Here is a 26211-nt window from a genome sequence, read left to right as displayed (position 1 = left end):
CTGGCTCTGGGCCGAGAGGGCTCTCCCAGGGCAGGGCTGTACCAGCCCCAACAGCCCAGCCTGGCCCCACCAAGAGCCCCACACAGGATTCTTTGCTTCACCTGCTCATTATGTGCTCCTGTTTTTGTACATCAGTGTTGCCCTGTGTGTAGCTGTACATTCAGTACCCGTGAATGTCCAGATACCTCTGAGTACCTAATACATTTTAATGTGATATGTATAAAGGCCATCCCATCAGAAATTTTATTTTAGCTATGCTCTCCTTTTTGTTGATCATCTGGGGTAAGTTAGTGTAGGTCCAAATCAAACTAAATCTGTAACTCTCCCTGCTGTTCATGAGAAGAGCTGAAATCTGCATCACTTGAGTTTCTGTCTGAGCATCATCTGAAGTATTTATAACCAAGGCTCTAAAAATGTTACAAAGATAGTAGCATGCCATTTCTCTTTATGCAAAACCCACTTTGGTATGACGTATCTGGAACAGAGAAGAGGCTAACATGCTTCTTTTGCTAGCTAACCTACATGAACAAATAGGTACAGGAAGATTGGAGTAGTACTTGTTATATTTCATGTGATCAATCAGGTTTTGAAGCAGGCTGAAAGTAATTTGGTGTTGTACAGGCATGTCAGAATTCCTGCCAGTTCTGCAAGATACTTGAATCTTTGCAAGAACTGGAGTAACAATTTTAAGCACAATTATTTGACTACGAAGAAACCTGTTGTGTCTTTCTGCTTTCAGCTGTAAAGATACTTCACACACACGGAGAAATACAGGCAAGAGGATGGCATTAAGGAAGGAAAACTACCATTTTTTTATCTAACTAGGATGTAAGTTTGTCCAAAATTAGGATGGAGCATCTGATTTTTTGTTTCTATGTCGCAACAAAAATTATGGACCTTGATGTTACTTGAAAAAAATTCTCAAACATCTAGAACAAGACATGCCAGTGAGTAGGGATTGCATATTTCAGCAGATGCTACAGAAATGTTTGGGTTTTGTTTTTTATTTTTTTTCTGCAGACATATTTTAAGAATATTATATTTAAAGAACACAGATCTTACTACTTAGTCACTGTGTATTTCAGCAATGGGATCATAAGAGGTCCTTTGCATTTTTGTGGGTGTGATCTGGTTTATCAGTGTGTTTTTATTTGACTGAGTGTTTAAGGTGGGTGATCGTGGAGGATGGACTGTAAGGGCCAAGGGGCAAATCTCTTGAACTATTGATGGCAAGACAGGGTAAGTATTAAAACCACAAAAGGAAAGTATGAGAAAAAAACACAAGCTTAAAAAATCCCACAATCCTCAAAATATTAGGGACAAGAAGGAAAGGAGCAATGATACTCCACGAAGAGTTTCTCAGACCCCCCCAGAGGGGGCCCAGCCTGTTGCAGCAGGGTCTCCTTTCTCTTTCTTCACCTTCATAGAAAAGCATTTGCGTCTCTCTTCCCTTTCTCATTCCCTTTCCTTCTCTTCTCCACCTCTGCAAGGCTGCCTGTGTCTGTCGCATCACAGGGTTCTGTTGCAGCCCCTGGCCCATCACAGCCCCAGAGGTGGAATATCCCTTTGGCCGTGCCCGCAGTGCAGATGGGCAGCGCTGGCGTGCAGCGCATCCCGCACAGGACCGCTCCTGCTGGGGCGACTTCCCGGGATGGGCTGACCCAGGGCCCTCCGGGCTCTGCGGCTCTGCAGGTTGATGAACGAGGCATCTGAGGCAGGAGCAGGGGGTGACTCAGTGATGGAGGCACCGTCCTCACCGCTGGACTCTGTGCTCAGCTCTTGGCTGATTTGGTACAAATAACATTTTTCCTTGAGTTCTGAGTTAATTTCTTTGTAGTCTGGTGCATCAGCGCAAAGTGGCTGATCAGCTTCCACGTGCCGTCGTGGCTCCAAAGCACGGTAAAGTCACTTCAGCTCTTTGCCAGGGGCAGGGGAGTGTGGCTGGCACCAGGCACACACTGCTACCCGGAGAGCACCACCTTGCTCTTCACATCAGCCTCTCTGTGTCACTTGCTCCTAAATTTGAATCGGAGGCTGCTTTCGCAGCAGGTTCCCTCTGTTCAGAGGGTATTTTGCTGCCAAAACATAGTTTTAATGAGAAGACCAGCTGTTCTCCCTCAGGATCAAGCTTCCACTTGCTCCTTGGTTTGCTTCTTAATTGTCTTATCACTGATGAATAATTTAATAATTTTTCTTCAGTATTTCATAAATTTTGAGTTTTGTGGAGTCTCAGTTAATAAAAATATAATGTACAGCAACAGAGAGTTGGTTCTCTTCCCTTCCATTCGTGGCACAGCTTGTCATATTTCCCTGAGCAGTATCAAACAGTATCAGACAATATGCAGCTAAATTGAAATAGTGAAACCAGATCAAGATGCCTGTCAGCATCCTACAGTGATGTGCAGTTTGAGTTTTATTCCAGAATATTTTATGATGCAGAAAATCTGCATAGATCAGTCTACAGGCTTTAAGGACAACTGGCTTGCATGCCCTGTAGGGGGTAGTTTTTGCTCTTGTATATAAATATATAAAATACATTTATACTCATTGGACATTAGCTTAAAAATCTAAACCACCCCAATGGGTGGGGCTTGTGTTATTTATCACTGGAAAAATCGATGATCAGCTGTGTGACATTGGTTTGGGGGTTTATGTTGTTGGGGTTTTTTTAACAGCTCTAACAGGTCTGGCAGAACAATACTGCATTTCTGGATCTTCATCCAATGTAGAAGTTTCCTCATTTGTTTCTGCTTACTGAGAGGTGTTTTTGAAATACTCTGCTTTTAAAAAACAAACAAACACCCAAACCAAACCTGTTTGAAACAATAGTTAAAATTTCTGTCAGCACCCACCAGAACTAATTTTCACGTGTTTTATTTTGTTGTGACTGGAGCAATGTGTCAGATATGGAAGTCCTGTTGGAAGAAGAAGAAGATCTTGGTGAAACTAGTGGACCAGGGTTTGGTCACACAATTCCTTGTGAGCTCTTTGCTCTCTGTTTCACTTTGTCACGTGGAATTCTGATAATGTCCTTACCTTACTGGGCTTTATTTGTGAAGCACATGAAAAGAGCACACAGCAGAGATTCTGTAGAGAACTCTCAGTGTTATCAGTATTGTTACATTCTGGTTGTTGGTATAGATCATTTCCATGTGCTTGACATTGACTGCAATCACTTTTAAGATATAAAACCTCCACAGCTGACATTGCCAGAGTACAACATTATTTGGTTTAAGGTCCCTTTCTCTACCATGATTAACTGTCCAGTTTAATGTCTCCTCTGCGTTCCCATGTTTGTAAATATTTCTTTCAGATGCATTCATTTGAAATAAAATATTTTCTATGTGGGCATCATATTCCTTTAGAACTATGTATAAGAAAACCCTAATTTTTAAGAACTGTGTTAAAAAATTATGCTTATTCCTGGTCCAGATGTACATGTACCCACCTTCTGATAACCTTCTGAAGGTGCAGTCTGATTTCTTGTTGTCAGAATAAATTCCCCCATTAGTGAAGTTGTCTGAGTTGATAAATGAGTGTAAACTAAAATCTTTCACACATAACCACACACACAAAAACCTAAAATGTAATGCCTATATATTATTATTATTATTATTATTATTATTATTATTATTATTATTATTAATTATTTGTAAGGTAGCTGTTGCTGGTATGGAGACTCACAGCTATCCAACAGCAATAATTTAATCAGATAACTTTATTTTTTGAAGTAATTTGATGTTCATTCATTCAGCGTTAAATATGGACACCTAGTAAGTATCCCACTACCTAAAACTATAGATATCTGTAATTTACTGGTAAGGATATAACAAAAACAAATTTCACCTTAAACACTACACATGTTTAGGAGGAAAAATAATCCTCTTTGCTCTGGAATTTCTTAAGCATGACAACAGATCTTTTCCTGAATGTTCCTCTGACAATGTGGTTCATAGAAGGTCTGTGAAGAAAAGTCTTGATGTACTAAGCGTGTCTCTATGGAAGACTAAACACAGATTTTTCTTGCATATTAATTTAAAATAGGAAGATTGTATGCTGTCATTCTGTATATAAAGAATTGCAATTCAATATCTGCTGTCTTGGAAGTGTTGGCAGATTAATGCAAACAGGCTTGTTCTTCTGGTGGGCTCATGAGAGGAAACAACAATGGGTCCCTGAGACTGCTTCACACCGTGTGGAGTGGGAGACTCTTGATCCAGGTGTATCAGACTAAATCTGATCCAAATTTACTCTGTCCAAGCATTATATGGTATAGACCAGGGTGTCAGTGAGCTTCTACTCTCGTGTGCTGATAACTCCCTGCTGATCTGAATTTGGCCCGTACATGTATCACATGTGACTGTCAAAAGCTTCATTTCTCTGTGGAAGAAGCTTCTGAAAGAGCTCTCAGGACACGTTTATTTTGTGTCTTTTTTCCTTCTCTTTTTCTGACTCTTTCCTTGCCCCATGTCTCAAAGAAGTTGAATTATCTGACTGATTGCAGAATGCTCATCTTCTCTCCTCTGCCATGATTTCACAAGCCAATTTCAGTGTCAAAACCTTTTCTTCCTTGGTCTGTGGGTTTGCTGAAATTCATCTGTCATATTATGGCTTTACCTGTCTTGAACCTTTTCTGTCCAAGGGATTCCAGCAATCCACACTTAGGGTAAAGCAGAGATTTCAGACACAGGTTTTGATTAGAAAAAGCTGCCAGCAATTTTTACAGAGTGACAGAGGTTTTACCCAAATTGAAATCTTGATAATTAACTTCTCTCTTGTCTCCTGTATCTTTAGTAGGATAAAATATTGTGGTCATCCTCTTTTCCCAGTTTTAAATTCTTCTTTAGTATTGCCACTGTCATGATTATCAATGCAGCGTGGCACTTGAGAGGGATTTTTTTTTTTTTTTTCATTTTCTTTTCACAGTATTAAACACCACTTAGTTCTGTGGCAGCCTCAGATATTCTAAGGGAAGAAACAGTGTATAATGCAATTATGATAGCTGTTTTTTATACCTTAAGTGGGAACTGGAATCTGTTCCCTCCTTTCTCAATTAATACCATATTTCTGTGGCTTTTTACTTGAGAGGCTTTTACATTGCATTGCTGGGCTCAGAAAAATAAAACCATGGCCTTGAGATGAAGCAGGCGTGAAAAGCTGGTGCTGGTGTGAGTAGCTGGGGTGAGGCTGTGCTTTCAGAAATGTTTTCAGTGCAGGTGATGGGCAGGGCTGTGCTGTTCCCTCTCCCCTTGACACTGGGAACAAGCAGCATCGCTGGAAGGCATTTCAGCTCCCTGCTTTCTGTTTGTTCTGGTAATGTGGGAACACTCCAGTGTTCGGTGTCTGCCAGGATGATTACACAGCCTCTTCAGGCAGGAAATTGCCTTCCCCACGCTGGCAAGGGAAGAGAGGGCATATTTGAAGTGGCAGCCCAGAGCAGGGCTGCCCTGTGATGGTGCTGGGGGAACTGGGCACAGGGTGGCAGGCAGGCAAGCACAGCCCCGGGAGATGAGCACTGATGGTGCTTCCTGTTTCACTAATTGTAAGTGATTAGACAGGTGTATTTAATTTTAAAAATAAATGGAAAAGACATAGCCTTCTTCTAAGTCTCTTCGAGCTCATGTAATAGAGAATGACATGGAGGTTTAATGTCTTGGTAAGGACTAAGTCTCTGTAAGATGTCAGTAGTGCTATTTAGAGAAGACAACACTTGGTCTTTTCCCCCTAGACAAAGTTTTCAGTGGGCTGTTTCCTTCCTGCTGTGCCGCAGAGTGAGTTTCTAGCTTGCAGGAGATTTTTCCGTGGTGAGTGCAGCTGTAATGAGTATTTGCTGCAGCGCTGTCGAGAGGATTGCTGGCTAGCACAGGCTCTGGGGGTGCCTCAGCACGCTGGTGTTGCTCTAATCCATTTTCTGGTCCCCGAGCGGACCGGGAGCCAGCTGCAGGCAGGGCCGTTTGGGACGGAGCTGTTCGCTCCAGCAGCTTGGTGTGGGAGCAGCTCCCAAAGCAGCAGTGCCCTTCCCCGCACTGGGCTGGCTCGGCTGCAGCTCCTCTGCCCTGCCCCGAGCCCTTCATCCCTCGGCAGTGCCCGGGAGCATCCCTGGGGCTGGGCCGGGCTCCGGGGGTGGCACCTGGGAGCAGCCCCTGCAGAGACTCACACCAGACACTGCGCTTTGAGGAGTTCCCAGTGACAGAGGCCAGTCATTCTCACATCTGAAATCATCTTGTGTTCATTTTCCTGTTTTGCCATGTCTGACTGGGGGGCTGCAGTCGGTTTTTACTTGTTTGTTGTGTTTTCTTTTTTTCCCCTTCACACAGAAAAAACTTTATTTAAAGAATTGTTTAAGATTTGCTGGGTTAATGTTTGCTCATGTGCTGAGTGATAAACCGTGTGAGGGCTTTCATACAGCACTTTACAATAATCTGTATTTTATTCATCAATCCACGGTTTCACCTGAGTAACAGAATCTTTTACTTGTAGTAGCAGAAGGTAACGTCCCTGGTACCTTGAAAAGTCAGGAAACTTAAACAGGGCTTCTTATCTGAATGGTTTGTGACTTTCCTTTTTTTAGTCCAATAACAACCAATAAAGAATTCCAATGAAATCTCACTGCCTGTGAAAGAAATGCCAGTCATGTAGTATTGCAGCTTGCAGTACCCTGGAGGCAGACAAATCCTTGTTTCTGTCTTGTACTTCCTTGTATCTTGCCTGCTTTTAAAAAGAGAAATAACCCATTGAAAAGCCTGACCCGGTGCAACATGTACATTGCATCATATTTGCTTTTCTTTACTCTAGAATTATGCAACATTCCTCTCACTTTTTCCATATATTGCACACAAATTATTTTTTACCTGTTGTACATGTTGGGAAACAGATGGTCCAGATAGTAAATAACTGGCTTCCCAGGAGCTATGAAATTGAATTCTCCCAGGTAGCTCCTCCAGGAACGTTGTATTTGCTGGTATACGTCAGTGAGCCTTCATGTTAATGATGCTTATATATCAGTGTTTATTTCCATCATTTGATTATAATTTAATTCAGCCTAAAAGTAAAACGGTTTTAAATTATTGTTTTCATGCTTTTGGGGGGCCAAAGGGGTTAGATTGTAAGTATTTTTGGAAAAAAATGGTCAAACCTTGAAGACCCATTGAAGAACATTGTGGTAAGATAGAATTTTTTTTCCTGTTAGACAAGAAAAATATTTTTGTTGATCCTGCTGTTGAATTGAAAAACAAAATCTAGATTGGTGTGCACTGTGCATTATGGTGAGTTGTCCTAAGGCAGTGATATAAGATGGAATAAGAAAAAAATTCAGAAGTTGAAAAAAGTTAGCGCTGCTGGGAAGAGATGATAATACTGCCTCAGAAACAGAGAAATTACGTGATGCTGAAAGCCTTGTTCAATATATTTAGTTCCATTTGTGGTTCAGCTGCCAAACTTCTCAGTGGTGCAATTTGACCTTACTGACTCCTCAAACAACAGAAAGATTCCAGATCATTACTCTGCTGATAGATCATTCCTTCTCTTAAAGATCTGCAGCACCTGGAAGGCTGATTTATTAAAAAGCTCAGTTTCCTTTTAGATCTTCTTTCTGACATAATTACTTTGGAAATTCATTTTGAGAGACTCTTTCTGGTATAAATATTTAGGAGGTTGGGTTTAACAAAAAAAAAAAAGAGTGTTTTGGACAACATGTAATCTGTTCTGCGACACTTCTGAAATAATCAAGGTAGTGCATTGCATTAAACCACCCATGACTGGCATTTCTTTTGCCCCTTGGAAACCAAATGTGTTCCAGCTCACTGGGTGATGCAAGATCCTAAGTGCTGCTGTAACAGCTTCAGGGATGAATTTCTATTGCACCTGACTTGAGACTCACAGTGAATTGGAAATTACGGCACAGTTATTCTTATGTCACCACGATAGTTTCCAGGGTCTCCTGTAGACCAGCCAGAGAAACAGCAGTTTTCAGGCCATAATCCTAATCAGGAAAATGTCACCAGGTTCCACCGCTGGCCTCAATATTTATGATTAGAAATTGCTCTCTGTTCAGAAAAATCTTCACTTTCACTTTGGTGTGATACCCAGTGCTTCAAATTGCGTGAGCTCAGGCAAGAATTTGTCTGAGTCTTTAGACAGGGTCCAGCTCTTTCCCATTCTGCAGAGCCAAATCTAGAGAACATTTACCTTTCCGCACTAAAATGTTCCAAAGTAATGATGACAGTAATAATGAACTTCATTGCTTAGAAGTATAAATGCCTGCTTTTCTTTTTAGTTCTTACGTCAGTGCCTTCTTCAAACACAGTGTGGATGGTGCTCATGTACCTGAGCTGAAGAAGATAAATACATCCTTAAACTCCCTGAAATATGTTTTGTGTTTATATCAGTATTGGGAAACTAAATTAACAGATAGATTGAAAAATATGTGCGATGACTGTTTTGGAGTTAGAAAGAAGAAAACTCCAACTCCTCTGTGATTCATGTTTATGACAGGCAAAATTTGAAATAGTGTGCCTGCCTTTTCATATATGTGTAACATACACATATATTACATATATAAAGCACCACAGGACACTGAGTCTGCATAAAGCATTATTATTGAAGTGATGTGATTTGCCATTGACCAGACATTATTTCATGCAGCCCGTGCACCTCATGCAGTGTGATAATGAATATTTAAGTGATGTATTTTAGCAAATGTAATTAGTACTGGTGTCTCAGATAATACTGTTTTGTAGGGCGTGAGTTTTAACCTTTTTGTGGATGGCCCTCACTTGAGAAAAGTGGTTATATGACTGTAATCCCTTAGGTTTGACTCCTGGTGAAGGATCTAGTTTTGTCTTTGCTTGTATGACTGTGCACACTGGATATTGTGGGCAAGCAATGGGATAGTTTTACTTTGATTTTTTTGGTTTGGTTTTGGGGGTTTTGTTTGTTTCTATCTTTCTTTTTGTTTATTTTTTGTCAGAGCGACATTTAATTCTCTACTGTAATATTGTGCTGGGGACATGGCTGCAATGCACTGGCAGACACTGATAAGTTACTTACTGTTTCATATCACATATTTACTGAATTTTCAGTTTGAAATGTACAGTCTGGGATGACAGCCAGTCATTCAACCTATTCTTGCCCCAAAGAGTGTAAAAAACAGGCAGACAAAAGAAGGAACACCTGGCAAATGTCTTGAGTTTAAAACAGCAAGACAGAGAGGTAATGGTATCCATGGTTAGGAGGAGATAACTTTTTTCTTTACAACATGTGTTGAAAACATTTTCAGAACATTGAGATGCCATTTAGCTACAGCCTCCCACAAAACAATGTAGAGAATAAAGTGAACAAACAGGAGAACTGAAGCAGACAGCAGAAAGCCCAGTCTGTGTTGCTGAGCCCTGGTCCTACCCTGCCAAGCTCACTGAAGGCTGGGGCTGGAGACAGCAGCTCCTGTGACACTGTCACATTCCTGGGCATTCCAGTGCGTTCTGTTCTCCCTGACTCAGAGTAATGTGAGCTGCCTTGGAAGATGAATTTATCTTGGAAGGTGGCCCTGTGGTTCTGTGAAACACCCGTTACTCATTGTGATGGCAGATGATGTGGTTTCCTTGAGAAAACAGTGTGGCAGAGGGATTTGAATAAAGAACCAGGAGTGCTGCAGATGAGCTTTCTAATGCTGGCTGACAAGGGCTGTCTGTGGGCTTTGTAATTATTTTCTTTCAATTCATCAGCTTCGGTTTTGGGGGTTTTTTGTTCACTATTTGCATTGTTTAAAGCAATAGGAAATAGTTGTGTCATTGTTCATTTCAGAAAAATAATACATGTTTGGGTTTTTTCTTTCAGTTCTTTTGTGAAAAGGAATGATGAGGAGGTATAAATGTCTCTTTAGCATTTATTAATGTCACGGAGGGTAATTCAGCACAACTAAGATAGAATCTCCATTTCTTTTTTGAGGTAGTATTGACAAAGAACTGGGATGCAGGGAAGCAATTGCTTTACTCAGATTAGGGATGCTGCTTTTTCTGCTTTGTATTTCATCTCTGCAGTGGGGGATCAACTTGTTGTCCTCGGCTCGTGTTGCTTGGATTTAGTGCATGAGTTAAGTGAGTGTACCAAAGCCTGGGAAGAGCTACGGAAAACAATTTGACCATGTCAAAGCAGATGTGAATTTTCTTTTGTATTTTAGTCAACATTTGAGTTGCACAAAGCTGAGCAGCGATGTTGGGAAGTGCGTGCTCAGGAGCACTTGGCCATTGCTGATGTACCTGCAGCTCTGGGAGATCCAGGGGCTCTCTCTGAGCCCTGGGGCTGCCAGGCTGTGCCACAACAGGACTGTTCTGGTGCACAGGCTCCTGAAAGATGTGCTCTGCGCTAGCCTGGTTTGTTTAAATGTTTCACCAGATAAAAGAATGAACTGAGCAAAATATTTTTTTTTTTCTTTTTTAGTATTTTGGTTCTGATTAAACCCAAATAATTCAATTGGATAGCATATGATTGCTCCAAAGCTACACAGATCAGACTTGGTATTCTCAGATTACTTAATTACAACACAATTTACCCTCACTCAGCTTCTAATTTGAAATGAGTGCTGCTGATATTCTTGACTACAGTAAGATCTCTTGAAGAATCACACGTTGATTATGTGGACACCAGGCCATGATTTTTTGAAAATGCTGAGCACAATCAATGTGTACTAAAATTGATTGGAATTAGATATGTTGTCTGTTTGTGAATTTAAATGAGAAATTAAAAAATAATAAAAAGCCTAAGTGTGGAAAGTACCAGTATTTCAGATTTCCAGGTCTCTGATTTTCACTATGGTTGTGAAAGACTTTCCTTAAATCCTAAATGTTTGAGCTTGTATAGTGTATCCTGCTGAAATGACTAATCCAGCTAATAATTGAAAAAAAGGCATAATTTCCTCAGTATTCTCCTCCAAACCAATACTGGCTACTGCTGTATCAAAACTAAAATCTATTTCCTGATGTAAAAAGCCAGATGTACTCCATCAAGACACTCATTGTGTTTAAGCTTTCAAATCAAAGACAACTTCCAGGTGCCAGAGCATGTCGTGCCGTGGGATCCATCGGGCCAATCCCGTCGGATCCTTTATTTCGGGACAAGTGATTCACTCCTCTGGACTTCAGAGCTCAGCAGATTTGGAGGTACTGCTGCTGAAGTTTTAATTTAGGCAAAGATGCTTATAAAGAAGTGCTCAGATGTGAATCCAATTTTATATCCCTGGCAAGTCCAGCAGGGTTCGGCTCCTGCTTTTGATTAATTTGAACAGGTTTATGAAGAAGCAGAGTATTAAACTTTTATCTCTCTCATATACACAAGTGTGTGCATGCTCCCTAGTTAGTACTTTATATATATACACATATATAAGCTTTTATACATTTTAATAGAAGCTATATAATATCTATATGATGTTAATATTGGTATTTGTGTATTTTTCTATATTAAATGCTGCATTTGTCTTGTGCCAGATTTCAGAGTTTTTTACAGCTGCAGTAACTGTGAACACACAGTTTTTTACTGTGTGTTCAGTTGCCTTTGCACAGCTCAATTTGTGAAGTACCTTACGTAATCTTGAGGCAGATTAAATAATTTGTGGTAATCTGATTTCAGCTCTCGCTTCCTTAATTTTACAGAAATGCTGTTCATTCTTACTGATGTGTACTTGGCTCATTTTTAAGACCAGTCACCATGATAGTGTGGTGACAAGATTCAGAGTCTTTATTTAACTGGTGCTACTGTGGCTCTCAGAGCAAAACTGTTTTGTTTATGTGGGTATGATTTTTGTACTTATCCTTGAGAAGGAAAAGCTGCATCTAAAGTAAGTTGAGAAAACATGAAGCAGGTGAATCTTTTGAAGTAACTATTAACACAAGGACGCATATTTGTTTTTTATCACTGATAAATATTCACTTATTCAAATCCAAACATGCTTTGTTTAAAGTCAGAACACAGACTAGGAGAGCAATTTCACTTAAGCTTCTGTGCACGTGGATATTGTCCAAACACATTTTCTTCCTGCTGTGTCTTGCTCTGCGTGCTGTTGTGAAATGGCTCAGGACCTATTACAGATTAGAGATTTGATGTTCTTGGAGGTCCAAATGGGGGTTTTAAACATCAAACTGTATTGAATTAACAGTCTCTTTTATGCTTAGGTAAGACTAGCCAAGGATAGTGAGGAGAGCTGCGTATATGATGGCCTTAAACCGTAGGACGTGTTCATGGCAGGTGACTGTATTTAGAGCAGTTGACATTCCCACAGGGTGTGTGTTGTCCCACAGGGGCAACAGACATTCAAAAAAACATCAAGAAACTGCTGTGCAGATTTAAGGCAACATGTAGAGGATGCAGAATTTATTATCATTCATTCCTTCAAGTTTTTTGGCAGAGGAGCTGAACTCCCCTTGTGTAAGTCCCAGTAAACCTGGGTCTGCTCCTCACCAGCCCGTGCTTCCCCAAGCCCTCAGAGATGCTGAAGAAAATGAGCACCCTCTCCCCAGAAGGGCTGTTCCCTCTCTGCTCCATGGCTGTGCTGCTGTTAGGAAGAGGCCCTTGCCCTGCTTTTCCCTGGGGCAGGCAGTCTGCAGAGCAGTGCCAGGAGAGAGCTGCCCCTGGGGTGTTGCAGAGAGCCCTCGAGTCAGGCTGGAAAAGCCTCCTGAGATCCTCGAGTGTGAGCCTGAAACCAGCCCTGGCAGGTCACCACTAACCATGTCCCTAAGTGCTGCTGCAGCTCAGGGTTCCTTTCTGCTGAAATACCCTCCTGCTGCTCTGAGGTTTGGGTTTGGGGTGCTGTTTTGTGTCTTGATATTTTTTGCTTATTTGTTTTTTTTTTTTTTCTATAAACATTGGCCTTAATTAACTTACAGCAATTACTCAGTTCAGCAGCTTTTCTAGACTTCTTTGTTTCATATGACAAAGATCAGTCTTGCTGCAAATGATGTTTTGTGATGTTTCCTTTTTAACATTTGATTCATTAAGTACAGAATTTGCTTCAGTTTCTAAAAACAAACATGCATCATTAGAATTCTCATTTCTCTATTATTACTGATTAATGTTCACTAGAAAACAATTTGATACAATGTCTAAAGCATACAGTTCATCATAGTGTTTGTTTTCTTTATTCTCTTTTGCTGTTTTTATTAGACATAAATTATTGCGGTGTGTGGAATTGCACATGACCTTATTTACCAGTCTGCATTCATGTTTAGAAAAGTGACAATGTTAGAATGACACCTGCTTATCAGATTTCTTTACATGCCGTTATTTGAATCCATTTGCCTCAATGATTAGAAAAAATATTTTTCATTATCAATGCAAACATGCTGGTACTCAAAGAATTATAAAAATTTATGTCCTTCTTTATCACTAAAAAATATAATCTGTCATTTTTCAGTGAAAGAGACTGAAAGAGTTGCATAATTTCCAGATCTTGCTGTGTGTTTGTGGCATTACTAAATAGAAAAATACAGACTAAGTCCTGATCACATGGAATAACATGAAAGATACCATCACTACCTTGTTGCTCTCTTTTCATATTTGGAGTTTAATCTTCTTGTGATGGCAGAAATCCTGTTCATGTGAAGCTGATTGGTAAAATACAGTGAATGAAAGATTTTATTTCTCTGATTATGTTTTATAGGAGCCTAAAGATAATATTCTCAAAAGCTGTTTTTAATCCATTAAGGTTCATCTGCTTAAAGTTCCTGATAGAAACAGGGGGTGGTGTATAAATTTCCTCTTGCTTGATATAGGGAATGGTCAAGCTAGGCTGCTGTCCTGGCTGCTCCATGAGGAGACTTTTTCTAGGGAGAATCCATAGAGAAGTATTTTAAAATTTAAATACGGTCTTTGTCCACATGCCAGCTGTGCAGGCTGAAAGCACTGTTTTGTGTTGCTGATCTCAGATAATCACTGATCTGATTTGCCCACGCTTTGATGCCCACAGGTCCAAGAGGCACAGTCTATTTTCCCAGGCAGCGGCCCCTTGAAAATGCCGAGGAGAGCAGTGTGACCACACACATTTGTGATTTGTTTTTCTTTTCTGTTTTAGGCCCTTCAAATCATCACAGCCAGTCAACGCTGAGGCCACCTCTCCCTCCTCCTCACAACCATTCCCTGTCCCATCATCATTCCTCTGCCAACTCCCTCAACAGGAACTCTCTCACCAATCGTCGGAACCAGATCCACGCGCCCGCCCCGGCGCCCAACGACCTGGCCACCACCCCCGAGTCCGTGCAGCTCCAGGACAGCTGGGTGCTCAACAGCAACGTCCCGCTCGAGACCAGGTGGGTGGTGTGGAGGGACACCCGGGGGATGCCACTGATGGTCCTCCAAAGGGCACAGAGAAAACCCTTGGTTTGGTGTTCCATGTGTCAGAGGTGGTTTGGCTGACACCGCGTGGGGATCGGGTGGCATTAGAACATCCAGCAGCCCCAGCCCGCTTTGCACTGGAAGGTACACAGTGAGTAATGCTGCTCACATCCCATTTTAAAGCCTTTTATTCACTTGGACCTTCCTTGCGTACACAACTCATGCGATTAGTACAGCATATTTATATCTCAGGCTCAGGGACGACTTACTTGGAATTCACATTGACTGTGCTACTGAAAAATTATACATTTTGCCTTTCCTGAAGCAACAAACAGAGGCTCACTTGACATTATGCATTTTGGGAGACTTTGAGAAACAATCCAAGATTCATGACTGACAGTACTATAATTTTAATTTATACCTCATCCAGCATGCAAGTTCATTTTAATCTCTTCTGCACATGTTAACAGCTTGATGCCTGTGGGGCAAACAGCAGCATATAAATGAAAAGGTGCAGTACTTAGGCTTGACAGAGAAATAAATAAATAAATGTCTGATATGCTGCTGGTCTAAATATTCTGGTTTGTTGTCATTTGGGGTATGGAATGTCAAACATATTTAACTTGTACTTTAAATAGCAGAGTTGGCAGAGCTGATCTCTCAGAATTTAAAATTAGCCATTGTGGTGCTGAATAAAGTGCTTGGAATAGCAGGGTGGTGTTGCTTGCCCAGAGAGTGATAAACACAGTGAGCAGGTGGAGGAGCTGGGCTGCACTGGCTGGTGCCAGGGTTTCAGCTGCTCGCTTGCCACAGCTTCTGGGATGTTAGGTTTGGTTTGCAGCCTCACGGGGCATTAATGCTTTAATCCAGGTGGATTACACCCCAAGTAGCCACATTTGGGGGAGTTACACTCCCATGCAGCCTCAGCCCAGCCCCTCCAACATTTGATTAAACACTGCTTGTCTGGGAGGAGCTGGTGTGGCTGTGTTGGAGCTGGCAGCACCGAGGCTGTTGTTACTCAGTGGTTAATCAGTGGTGGCTTACAGCTCCATGGGGAGCAAATGAGCCTGGGAAGGGCAGGGAGTCAGTGCCAGTCTGTGCTGGGCTGGGATGTGCACAGGGGGCTGCCCTCACTTTGTCCTGCTCTGCTGAAATGGGAACATGGGTGCCGTGAAAAAGTGGAAAGCAAATTCAGTTTATCCACAGCTGAGATGGCCAAAATAGGAAAGGAAAGGGTTTCTTGCTTACTGAAGGTTTGGCATTAACTTTGGAAAAAAAAAAAAAAAGGTAAAAAGCAAAACAAACACCTCAACTCTGAACTTCTGCTTCTGTGAGAACTTCTGCTATTTTATAGAACTTAATTTGGACATCCTGAATTTTTTCTTTATTGCTAAGAATTACAAGAGGGAAATGTTGGTCCTGTTCAGCTCAGACTGGTTCTTGCTGTGTGGTTCATTACCCAGGAATAGTACTTACTTTTAATTCTGGTGTAGAGGGGCCACCTGCTGTGCCTGGTCTGCCTCTTCCTGTATGGAATTGTTCTTGTACAACAATAGCTGAAATATGTCATTTCTGAAGGCTCAAGATTGTTCCAGTTTACCAATCACTTTACCTGGAGGGAATTCCTTGGGATATTCACGAAAGGATTCTTTGCCATAATGCTGGCATCCCTGAACCACAGCAGTGGGCATTTGTCGGGCTGAGTTTTTTTACTGATTTTGTACCTGTTCCCAGCCAGAGGTGACTGTGAATGCTACTGCTGACTTTGGATCTTCTCCTTTTTCTTATCCTGCAACCTCTGAGAGTGTATATGTACATGTTGATGACAAAAGGTTACTTTGTGAATACTGTTATTTTTGGAGGTTGCAGGATGCCCAACAGTTAATTGGAGCTTTTTGGAAGACAGGTTTATCACAGGCAAGCATTAAGCTATTAGAAAATGTCCTGGCAGAATTGCTGTGTTCCAAGACTATTCCAGAGCTGCGTCAGGATCGATTTTAGTTCTTTTCTGAAATTACACACCTGACAGGGCTTGATGACAAGTTTCATCACAAGAATATTAACTCAGAAGAAGACTGAAATTGATGCTTGTGAAATCATTGAGACTTCCAGAATTAACCTGTAACTCTTTCACTTTAAAACTGGTGTTTCATCTACATTCATACCAATAGCTGTAAAAAAAAAAAACAAAACAAACAAAAAAACCCCATATTTTTGGTAACTTTTTACTTCAGCTTTTACTTTAATTTAACTTCTTAGCTTCTAGAAAAACATTGACCTCTCTCATTCTGCCTCTTCACAGTGTACTGTTCTAATTTTTTTATCTTGTTATCTGTTTATTCATCTCCGTAGAGGAGTGCTCAGGAGGCAAAGCCAGCACTGACAGCACCTGCTTTATCAAGAGAAGGTTTCCTAACTCTTAGTTTTCATCTTTAGTTACCTTCAGTACATTCTGCTCTCAACTGAAAATGATGTGCAAGTGGTCACGTTACTGATTATGAAACAGAAAGTGGCACCTGAGCTGTCTGAAGGGAATGCTTTGTGTCAGCACTACAAAACTCAGATCACGATTTAGATTCCAGATGTCTCTTTATCTAACAGTACCAAGTGCTGAAATCATTGAATAATACAACATGCGTCTGCATGTTGCTGCTTCTTTTGTCCTTTTTTTTTTTTTTTTTTTTTTAATTCTGGTAGAAATATTTTAACCTTCCCTTTGTTCCTTTTATATCTTAGGCAGTTTGGGCTAAATTCAGACTGTTTTCCAAATATATCCTTTCTCTATCTCTTATTTTCACTATTGATTGGGGGCTGTTAATCACATTTGGTTTACTTTGTAAAGGAAGCTTTTGCTGCTTGCGCATGTTTTCATTTGGCCTTTTCAGGCAACTGTGGCCAAATCTTTGTGTATCCTTTGTGGTGCTGTATTTGTTACATAATTATGTTTAGCTGTATTGCAGAAGCTTGTGGCTTCTAGTGGAGTTACGAGTTTGCAACAAGCCTGTTCAGAATTCCTAATTGAACCTATTTAGAGTCATGGAATGGTTTGGGTTGGAAAGAGCTTATGGATCATCATGGGCAAGGACACCTTGCACTAGATCAAGCTGCTCAAAGCCCTGACTAACCTGACCTGGAACACTTCCAGTGATGTGTGCTTGATTTTAGTGTGCTTGTTCCTGGTTCAGGCAAAGAGGGGCTGTGCCTTCCCTGGTCTGCTGCTGCTTTATGGCTGCAACAGGCTCCCAGGCTGGCTACATAATCATTCTGTTTTCTTTGAAATAAGGGTCTGTAATGGAAGGGTTGAAATATCTCTAAGTAAGGACACAGTAATGCATGGCTGTAGCATTTTTATGGTGCTATTTTTATGGTTCATTTCTGCAGTATTTAGCTGCTTTACCTTTAGGCTTGGAGCTGCTGTTTAATGCTCTTTAAGTTTTATTGTCCTCTTGCAGTCTGTTTCAAAGCATCTCTTCCTCCTCCTAACAAAGTGCCAGTTTCTACCTTCCCCGGTTGAGAGGTGTCCCTTTATTGCTGCTTTAATCATTGCTTTCCAAGGGGATGTGTGATGAAAATACTGCCTTTGAACATCCCAGGGTGGGTCTCGTTCTTCCTGACAGCCAGAGAGGCAGCGCTCTGCTTTAAAGCTGGGAATGCTTTGAGGGCACAGGGAGAAAGGAATGGCTTTGCAGGGGAGGTTCTCTTGGCTCCTCACACAGCAGGAATCCTTTGGGATGAGAACCCCACACAGGCACTGGGAGGACTGGTGAGGGAGGAGAACAGAGGAGCTTCCAAGGATGGATGTTTCGCTGAAATTGCCTGATTTACTAATGCCCCTTTCAGTACTTTATATTGATGTAAAATTAATTGCTACCATTATAACTAATAATACTTAATTCAGAAGAAAAAAGGGCTAGAATTAAATAGAAATTACTCTTATTCCCCAGTTCTCATAATTAGTTGTGTAATTTGAAATATTTTCAATCCAAATCTTTCAGTTGCAAAGATAATTTTGTATCTATGTCTATAAATTCTTTGTTCTTGCTCACCAGGATGTGATGCTAGGCTCTAAGGAAGATTGTAACATCTTAATGTTTCTTCTGTATTTCAGGAGAAAGGATGATGGCCACCCTTCTGGTGATTATGAAACAGGTTTCTTTAGATCTTATGGGCTGTAGTATAAGACTAATGGTCCAAATCTGAGGTGGTTTGTGTAAAGTTCAGTTTAAAGATTAAGAAATCTGAAAATTTAATCTGAAAAGAATTCCTATCAACCTTAAAAGAACTATTCAAATTATTTGCCTTTTCCTGGGGTTCAAGCTGCATTTGTTACTTTGCCAGTCTCATTCCAGCACAGTCACTCTGGGTGAGTCTGAGGACAGCAATGAGAGATGAAAGGATGGAGCAGCGCTGTGAGCTGTATCCCAGTGTGCACCATGTAGTGCTTGAACTCAAAATCGTGGGGTATCACATCTGGAAAACATCTTCACCCAGTGCTCCAGTTCATTCCAGTGCAAGAATGAACACAGTTACTGAGCCTGTGCACAGGCTACCGCAGTCAAGGCAAAAAAAAAGCCAAGAATAGGACACATGACCAGAGAGATTTAACAGTAGAGGAAAGCATCATTAATTATTTTAGGAAAGAAATATCTGAAATACCACATTCACATTTTGTACCATGTTGGGGTGTCAAGATCAGCTGCAGAACTTCTGAACTGAACATGTAAACTTGAAGTTTCTGAACGTGTTGAAATTCCAAGCTACAGCTGCTCTCTGCAATTGTCTGCCTGTTTTCAATGATGTCTCAATATTTTGATATCTTGGTACATGATGCAAAATGTTCTGGAAGAGAACAGTGAAACAAAATTTCTTTTCCTTTTGTTAATGCAATTTCCTAGGATATATTGGGCATAACAAACAACTACTTGGAACAGTGAAACAAGTCCTCACTCTGATTTTGCTTTGTCTTTGTGGCTTTCTCTTACCATTTCCTTGCAGCTACAGGTACATGTGCTAGAGCGGGTTATTCCTCTGAGACTGAAAGCTGGTGCAAGAACTGACTCCTTCATTCTCTTGTTCCTGCATGTGAAGGTTGCAGAAAGGTTGTGGGGACTTTCCAAATAATTGGGGTCTGCATAGATAGATTCTGAACCTGTCTAAAAATCAAAAGCATTTTAAAGAGTCAAGGAAAGCGCAGTCAAAAGCATCCCCAAGGACTTTAAACACATTTGGGCCATGTACTTGGAGGAATTCCAAAAGCACTGTAGAAAGGTCATTTTTAGCAGGTTACTGGAGTATCATTTTCATAACAAATATAGGCATGAATAGGAGAGAGAAAAGGGTGAAGGGAAACACTACAAAAGCAGGATGTATAATGATGATTCAGAAAATTGATCTAGATGTACTCCCACTCATGTACACATAAGCTCAAAGAAGTTTTTACTGATTGCAGATAATTGCATGTTTTCATGATCTTGTTCATTTGCATTTTTAACTTCTGGGTTGTGCAGAGTGAACAAGGCAGTGTGAGTGACTGCACAGGAAGAGACCGGCACATTTAGGGTCTTCAAGAAAAAAAAGTCTAGAATTTCATGATTTTGGTTCCTCTTTATTTAAGTTTGCATGTTGACTGAAATTTCTCTGAGTTCTGAGTTTTATTATTCTGTTCTATGACTTACAGACTTGAAATAGCACTGTTAGTGCTTCTTTTTTTCTTGTTAAGTGAGTAGTTGAATTAAGAGATAGTGGAGAGCTTACATGTATGCATTTTAAAATAGAAGTGTTTTGAAATTATGTTCAGTAATTGATGTAGAAAGTTAAACTGCATGTACCCATTGAAATTCAAAACACTGTTATTATCCTCACCACTGGAGTAACAAATGGAGTCACTATTGCACTTCAACACTTGGCACTATGCAGCAACTACTCAGAGCCCTGTGGCAGAAAAGACACAAGGTTTTCTGCTTAAGAAGAGAAATTTTCTGTAAAGTCGATTTAGAGCTGCCTAAATGTTCTTGGGTCTGCTGATTGATCCTGCCACATTTTCATGTAAGTGCATATGCAAAGTCCTGGATTTTCTGTGTTTGTGTCTGCAGCTGTGCCTGTTACTCTTTACTAGGCATTAACTAGCAGTTTGATTGCTCCATTCTTGGGGAGGAAACAATAGTGCAAGAAGGAGATTCATAAATTTAAAGGGCAAAGCTGGCTATTGACTGGCTAACTCCCACAAAAGCTAACTAGGATTCAAGCAGACAGGCTGAATGAGTGGGCTCACACCTCTTGCAGAGTACCTGGAATCCTTTTGACCGCAGAGCCACAGAGCCACCAGTCAGGAAGGTGATGGGTGGCCCCTGGAGCTCCCTGGAGCTGCTCAGCTGCCACCTGCATGTTCCCCTTCTAGATTTTATGCCTTTCCAAGTTGGTGCTCTCCAACTCAGACTCCCGAGCTGCTCATGATCCCCAGTTCAGCAGTCCCTCCCCTCTGTGTATTTTCCACCTTACGTTTCTGCAGCCTCTCTCACAGCTCAGCAGCCTCTGAGCAGCCTGGGACAGGGCAGTGCCGTGGGAGCAAGACAGAGCTGGGAACACATGGTGAGAGCCCCTGGAGGATGCTCCAGGGGTGCTCACAGTGGGATTAGGGAGAGAGAAGGTTATAAAAGTGTATCCAAGAGGATCTCAGTCTTGCAGATGAAGAGCAGGTGTCCTGTGGAGAGGTGGCCAGCACAGAGCCGTCGCTGCCGCTGTCACGCAGTGCAGGTGTTTTGCTTTTGTGGCTTTGTGAGTGATGCCTGCTTGGTTTTGTTTAATGATATGACAGATCAAGGTGCCCAAAGGTTGGCACCTGCCTTTCTGTACGCTGCCTTGCCTGGCTGTGTTCAATTACTGTGTGCACATGTCCAGCTGTGTCTTTGTTAGAGGGTGGCGGTGGCGATGACAAGCCAGCCTGGTGCCCCGTGACACTGCTTCACACCCTGCAGTTTTAGAGCACTTCACCTGGGGACGTGGAGAGCCCAGCCTTCAAGGAATCATCAGCCTTTCAAGAGCTGAGGAGCTGGAATTGGAGCTGCTCTGAATGCTGCTGAAGGATCAGGAGGTGACAGTGGCTGCAGGTGTGGTGTTGATGCTGATGCATCCATCCTGAATTGCTGTTTCCACGCCTAACAGTGTCCTTAGTTCCTCCATCAGTATCTGCAGCAGGCTGAAAACCACTGAAATAGTGTCATGAGGACACACTAACACACATGTCCTCTGTTTCTGCAGGCATTTGGGTGTGGGGATGCACAACACACAGGTGTGTGAAATGGCCAGTGGATTTATAGATATGTGTATCTGAAATAGCTTTCCACTGAAAAATCTGTCTTACACTTTAGTCTGTGGATGTGACATGATTGAGATAATTTCTTATAATTATACAATTTAAACACGGATAGATAACATTTCTTGAGCTTGACTGCTGGCATCAGAGTTCTAGGCACTCCAAAAGGTATAAAGTTCTGTGCAGTTTTACCATCTCAGAGACCCTGAGCTGTGGAAATGTGGCTGATGGTCTCATGTTTTCTGCAAGAACCTGAGAGAACATGCAATTAAATCTCATTTGGGGAAAGACAGAGACACGGGTAACCAAAGCTTGCACTAGTCTACCACTCCAAGTTCATTTTTTCATAACAGGCACAAGAACAGCTCACAGTTTTCTTCAGACTTGGTTTCTTTTTGTTTGGAAGTTTAAAATCTTCCATAAAACTTCACTGTCTGAATTTGGCAGCCACTTTGAGGCTTCCACTGACATAAAATGACTCATGGCTACTTTTTTGGAAGTCTTTGAAAACTGCAGAAGGGGTTTTTTTTGTTTGGTTTTGGTTTTTTATTTCAATGAAAGCCAGCATATTATGTTCTATATTCCATTGTTTTCTGCTAAGAATAACTGTTCAATAAAATTACAGACAGATGTGATTTTACCACAGCTCAAAGATATTTTTAAGTCTTAGAACAACTAAATTGAGCTGTTGCTATTCTCTTGGCATGTAGCTTTTCTGTTTATTAATTACTATTAAAAACTCTATGAAATATATAAAAAAACAATTTAAGCATTACAATTCTCTGTATGCTGGTTTGTTTTTTTTTCATACAGAATAAGTTTAGGACAGTATGAGAAGGGAAAGAAGCAATTTATGTTAGAAAATGTCTTTTTCTTCCTTTCTATTACAGTTTTTCATCGCAAAACCAATTTTTTTTCCTCCACTCGTTCTTGCAGTGTGCTGCCATGACAATCTGTCCAGAAAGGAGGGGGGTGAAAAGCTGATTGTTCTCTCAAAGAATATAGAAGTTAATACAGTCTGTCAGAGCACTATTCCCTGAACACCAGAGGTCCTTTTGACCTGTGGGAAGGCACGTGCTAGGGAGAGCTCTGAATTAATGAAGAAAGCAAAATACAGCTTTTTTTCATTTGCCATTAGTGCACAGAACAGTGGTCAAATGTCCCCTCACAAGCTCAGCTTTCACAGATGTCACCTTGGGGGTGGTGTCAGCGCTGAGGTGCCCAGGTGTGACCCCACCCAGCAGCAGTGCTGAAAACAGAGGGGAAGAATCCTGAATCCTCTAGCCAGAGCCTGGGAGTGGGAGAGGAGAGCACAGGAGAGCTGCAGGGCTGGTTCTGTTCTATGGGCAGTACCCAAGCTCCTTCACAGCTGCCCAAGGACATTGAAAGTACAGAGTCATCCTAGACTGGCAGCCACAGTTTGTGAATTTTTCAGTGTGGAATTGTCTTATTGATCCACAGAAATTAGGGAGACTGGGCTGAGACTTAACAAATTTACTCCCATGTTTTCAAAATAGAAAATTACTCCCAGTCTAATTCAAATTGCTAATGCTTAGTTATGAGGTAGAAAATGTGGTTTTCTTAATTGTGTTTGATAGGTGAACAGGTAAGACAGAGAATACAATTTTTTAATTCTTATCTGGAGTGTATTTGAAATTAAGTGAACTGGTACAAATCAGATCATTTCTTTTCATAAGCAGGCATTGTACAATGCTCCCAACCTTACCACTGTGAGGCTGTAATTAATGTTGATAAATGCTCATGTTCTCTCTGTGCAGCTTCAGCCCACAGACAATTGGTTGTACTAGACCATGTCAAATCTCACATAAAAATATGGCTTTGGATCATTTGGTTTAGGAATAGAGTTGAGACAAGTCAATTTATTTCCATTAGTAGCTGAATCTGGATTTAAAACTCTGGGGGTCCAAGTGTTTTGTCCATTATGTTCCCAGTCTTTCTGGTGTGCTTTGCTCTGATTTAAGGTCCTGGCCCACAGCTTTGGAATGCAGTGCCAGTTTTCCAAACTGTCTTGGGGAATACTTAACATGTCTTCAGTTAAATGTCTTTGTTTTACTTTTGAAGGCAGAACTTTTGTACTTTCAGGTGGTGTGATGTCTTCTGATAGCTGCCACTTTGTCAGGGGTCCTCGTATTGAGACAATTGACTTTCAGCTTTCGAAATGCATGGGTAGGACAAAATGTGACAAAATTCAGGGTTTATCCAATTAAATTCTTTCTTTTTGGCTTTGAGAATGATATCTCACATATCCTTTTCAGATGGCTTTTTTTTGCTTCTACCAAGTTCTGATTAGTTTTAACAATATCATAGAGATCCTGTTTGCATGGATAATTGTTTTGGTTTTCTTTGTATACTTTATGTATCTCAAAGTGGATCACAGTGGAGCTGCTTTTTTGTTCTACTTTTTTTTGTCTTCTCACATGCAACAGGATATGATTGACATGTTCTATTAAAGCCTATCTAGATATTCATTAATTCAATTTTAATGGGAGCAGGGTTTCATTATATATCTGAGTTTACTTTAACAATGCTTTATATTAAAATTTCTGTTGGTGCTGTAGCTGCCTTCTCGGGTAAAGAGGGCATACAATTCCTGGATTTAAAGGCATTTCAGATAAAGATAGATCCAAGAGCTGTAATTTCCAGTTTTGTACTGAAAGATCTGCTTTTGGGCAGGGAAAGGATAAGAACTGTGTGTTAGAGACCCTTCTGTCCAAACCTGAGAGGGTTGTTCCTGCCATGAAGATTCAGGAGGGGAAGGGCTCCTGGGCTGAGGCAGATGCAGAATTAGCCTGGGTGAGAGAGGAGCTTTCCTGCCTGCCTTGTCTCTCTGGGTCTGTCTTCCTTGTGGCTTTCCCTTGTTCTCATGCTCTGTGTCATTGCAGTCCCTACATCCAGTCGTGCAAGTGGCCTTGTGCTCCAGCACTGGAGAGCAGCTAGAAAGGACTGAACCTGCTTCTTCTGACAAAGTAATTGGGTTCTACCCAGACAGAAGGAGCAGAAGAGTCAATAGATCTGGTGTAACACAGCCAGCCCCATGACATCATTTTCCCATCAGCTACTTTAATTGAACTGTTGCACAGTAAAGAAGCATTTAAAATGAAGTGTTCAAGACACCAGACTTTCACTGTTTCTTGCTTTCTTTTTGATGAAAGACGTTTCTAAAAATTCAAAGGCTGCTAATTTTAAAGGGAAGTCTTTTAGCATTTGCCTTTATTGCTTTTACTCGTAGATCACCTATGATGTGCAGAAAAGAAGCAATTCTAACCTCTAAGGTCCCTCACTGATAGAGAAAAAAGAAGGGTGTTTTTTATTTGTTAAAAAACCCCCAATGTTTCTATTAAGTAACTGGTTAGAATTAAACTGTTTGAGTCTGATTACGTGTCTGAAGTCTCCAAAGCACAAAGTTATGACAGTGGATGCTGCCACTGTCTTTGTCTGCTTTCTACAACAAACTGAATTTTGGTCACTATTGAAAGAGATGTACAAAGCTACTTGGAGTTTAAAAATCAATAACAAAGGCAATGTCAAAGTGTTTTTTCATGTTCATTAACAGAGTTTATAAAGGATTCATTAAAGAAAAAACAGCATCTTTTTAAAGACTGTTTTCAAATGGAAACACATAATCAGAAATCTGGGGACCTAGCCAGACTTCCTTTTACTGTCTTTCACCTGTATGCAAGTTCTGCACAATCTCTTGTGCTCTGGCTTTTGTTTCAAAGCAAATGTTTTAAAAAATGCCTTTAAAATCACCTCTGGTATTCTGTAGAATGGGTATACACAAATCTATGCTTGACAGTAGGCGCATTCATGATGGTGGGCTGGAAAACATGCTTGGGAAACACATCTCAGCCTCCAACTTCCAAATTGTTGTCAGTGAGTGACATGGATTTTAAAGCTCTAACAGGTGGTTTGAGAGTGACATAATGGATTGTATCTGAATAAAAATGTTAAACATATTTTACATTGGAAGTAAGACCTGGGTTATTTTAGGCTTTGATTTTGATTTTGGAGATTACTGCGTGCCTTCATTCCGTTTGATTCCAAGAAGCACTTGTTTTTCAGAGCTGTGAAGGGAGAGGGTATGGAGCAAGTCTTCAGAGCTCTCTGTCTTAAACCAAGTGACTTTCTGTAAGACCACAGCCTTTATTCTGTGCTTCTCTTTTTATTGTTCTTTCGGTACAAACTGGGAACATTATTTGTAGTCAGTTCTTCCTGGCTGTGAGAAGTTAATCGAAAGAAACCAGTCTTCCACTTTGCTTTCTCCATTTCTTCTGTCTGGAATGTGTTGACAGCATTTTCTGAGATTCATTAGAGTGTATTCTGTCCCTTATTTTCTTCCTAATAAATATATGGGCAGCTGAAATCCTGGTTTTATCTGCTGAGTCATGTGCTGTTGGTAATTATCTTAGCTGTTCAAACCAAGCCTGTGTACTGTTAAACCACAAAATCATGGTTAATTCTAATTCTGGCAAAAACTTTTCCTACAGGGCTATGGGTTTTACTCGGTATATTCTTAGTGGTTTTGCTGGGAGCTTTTGCCAAGAGTGTAAATGAGACTC

At 41.0% G+C, this 26211-nt stretch overlaps 1 protein-coding gene across 5 annotated transcripts in view; it reads left to right on the top strand.

The window, feature by feature from the left end:
- The window catches only part of TENM2 (teneurin transmembrane protein 2), a 480855-nt gene that overhangs the window by 294750 nt on the left and 159894 nt on the right, over positions 1-26211 (top strand). For all 5 annotated transcript variants that reach the window (XM_062502010.1, XM_062502009.1, XM_062502008.1 and 2 more), the window contains one exon: positions 14060-14294. In XM_062502010.1, coding sequence (XP_062357994.1) covers positions 14060-14294 — 235 coding nt within the window. The remainder of the gene's footprint in view (positions 1-14059; positions 14295-26211) is intronic.

This window comes from Cinclus cinclus, chromosome 14, assembly GCF_963662255.1.
Source record: "Cinclus cinclus chromosome 14, bCinCin1.1, whole genome shotgun sequence".
In the NCBI taxonomy this organism is placed as follows: Eukaryota; Metazoa; Chordata; class Aves; order Passeriformes; family Cinclidae; genus Cinclus; species Cinclus cinclus.
This window is presented reverse-complemented; position numbering and strand designations above follow the sequence as displayed.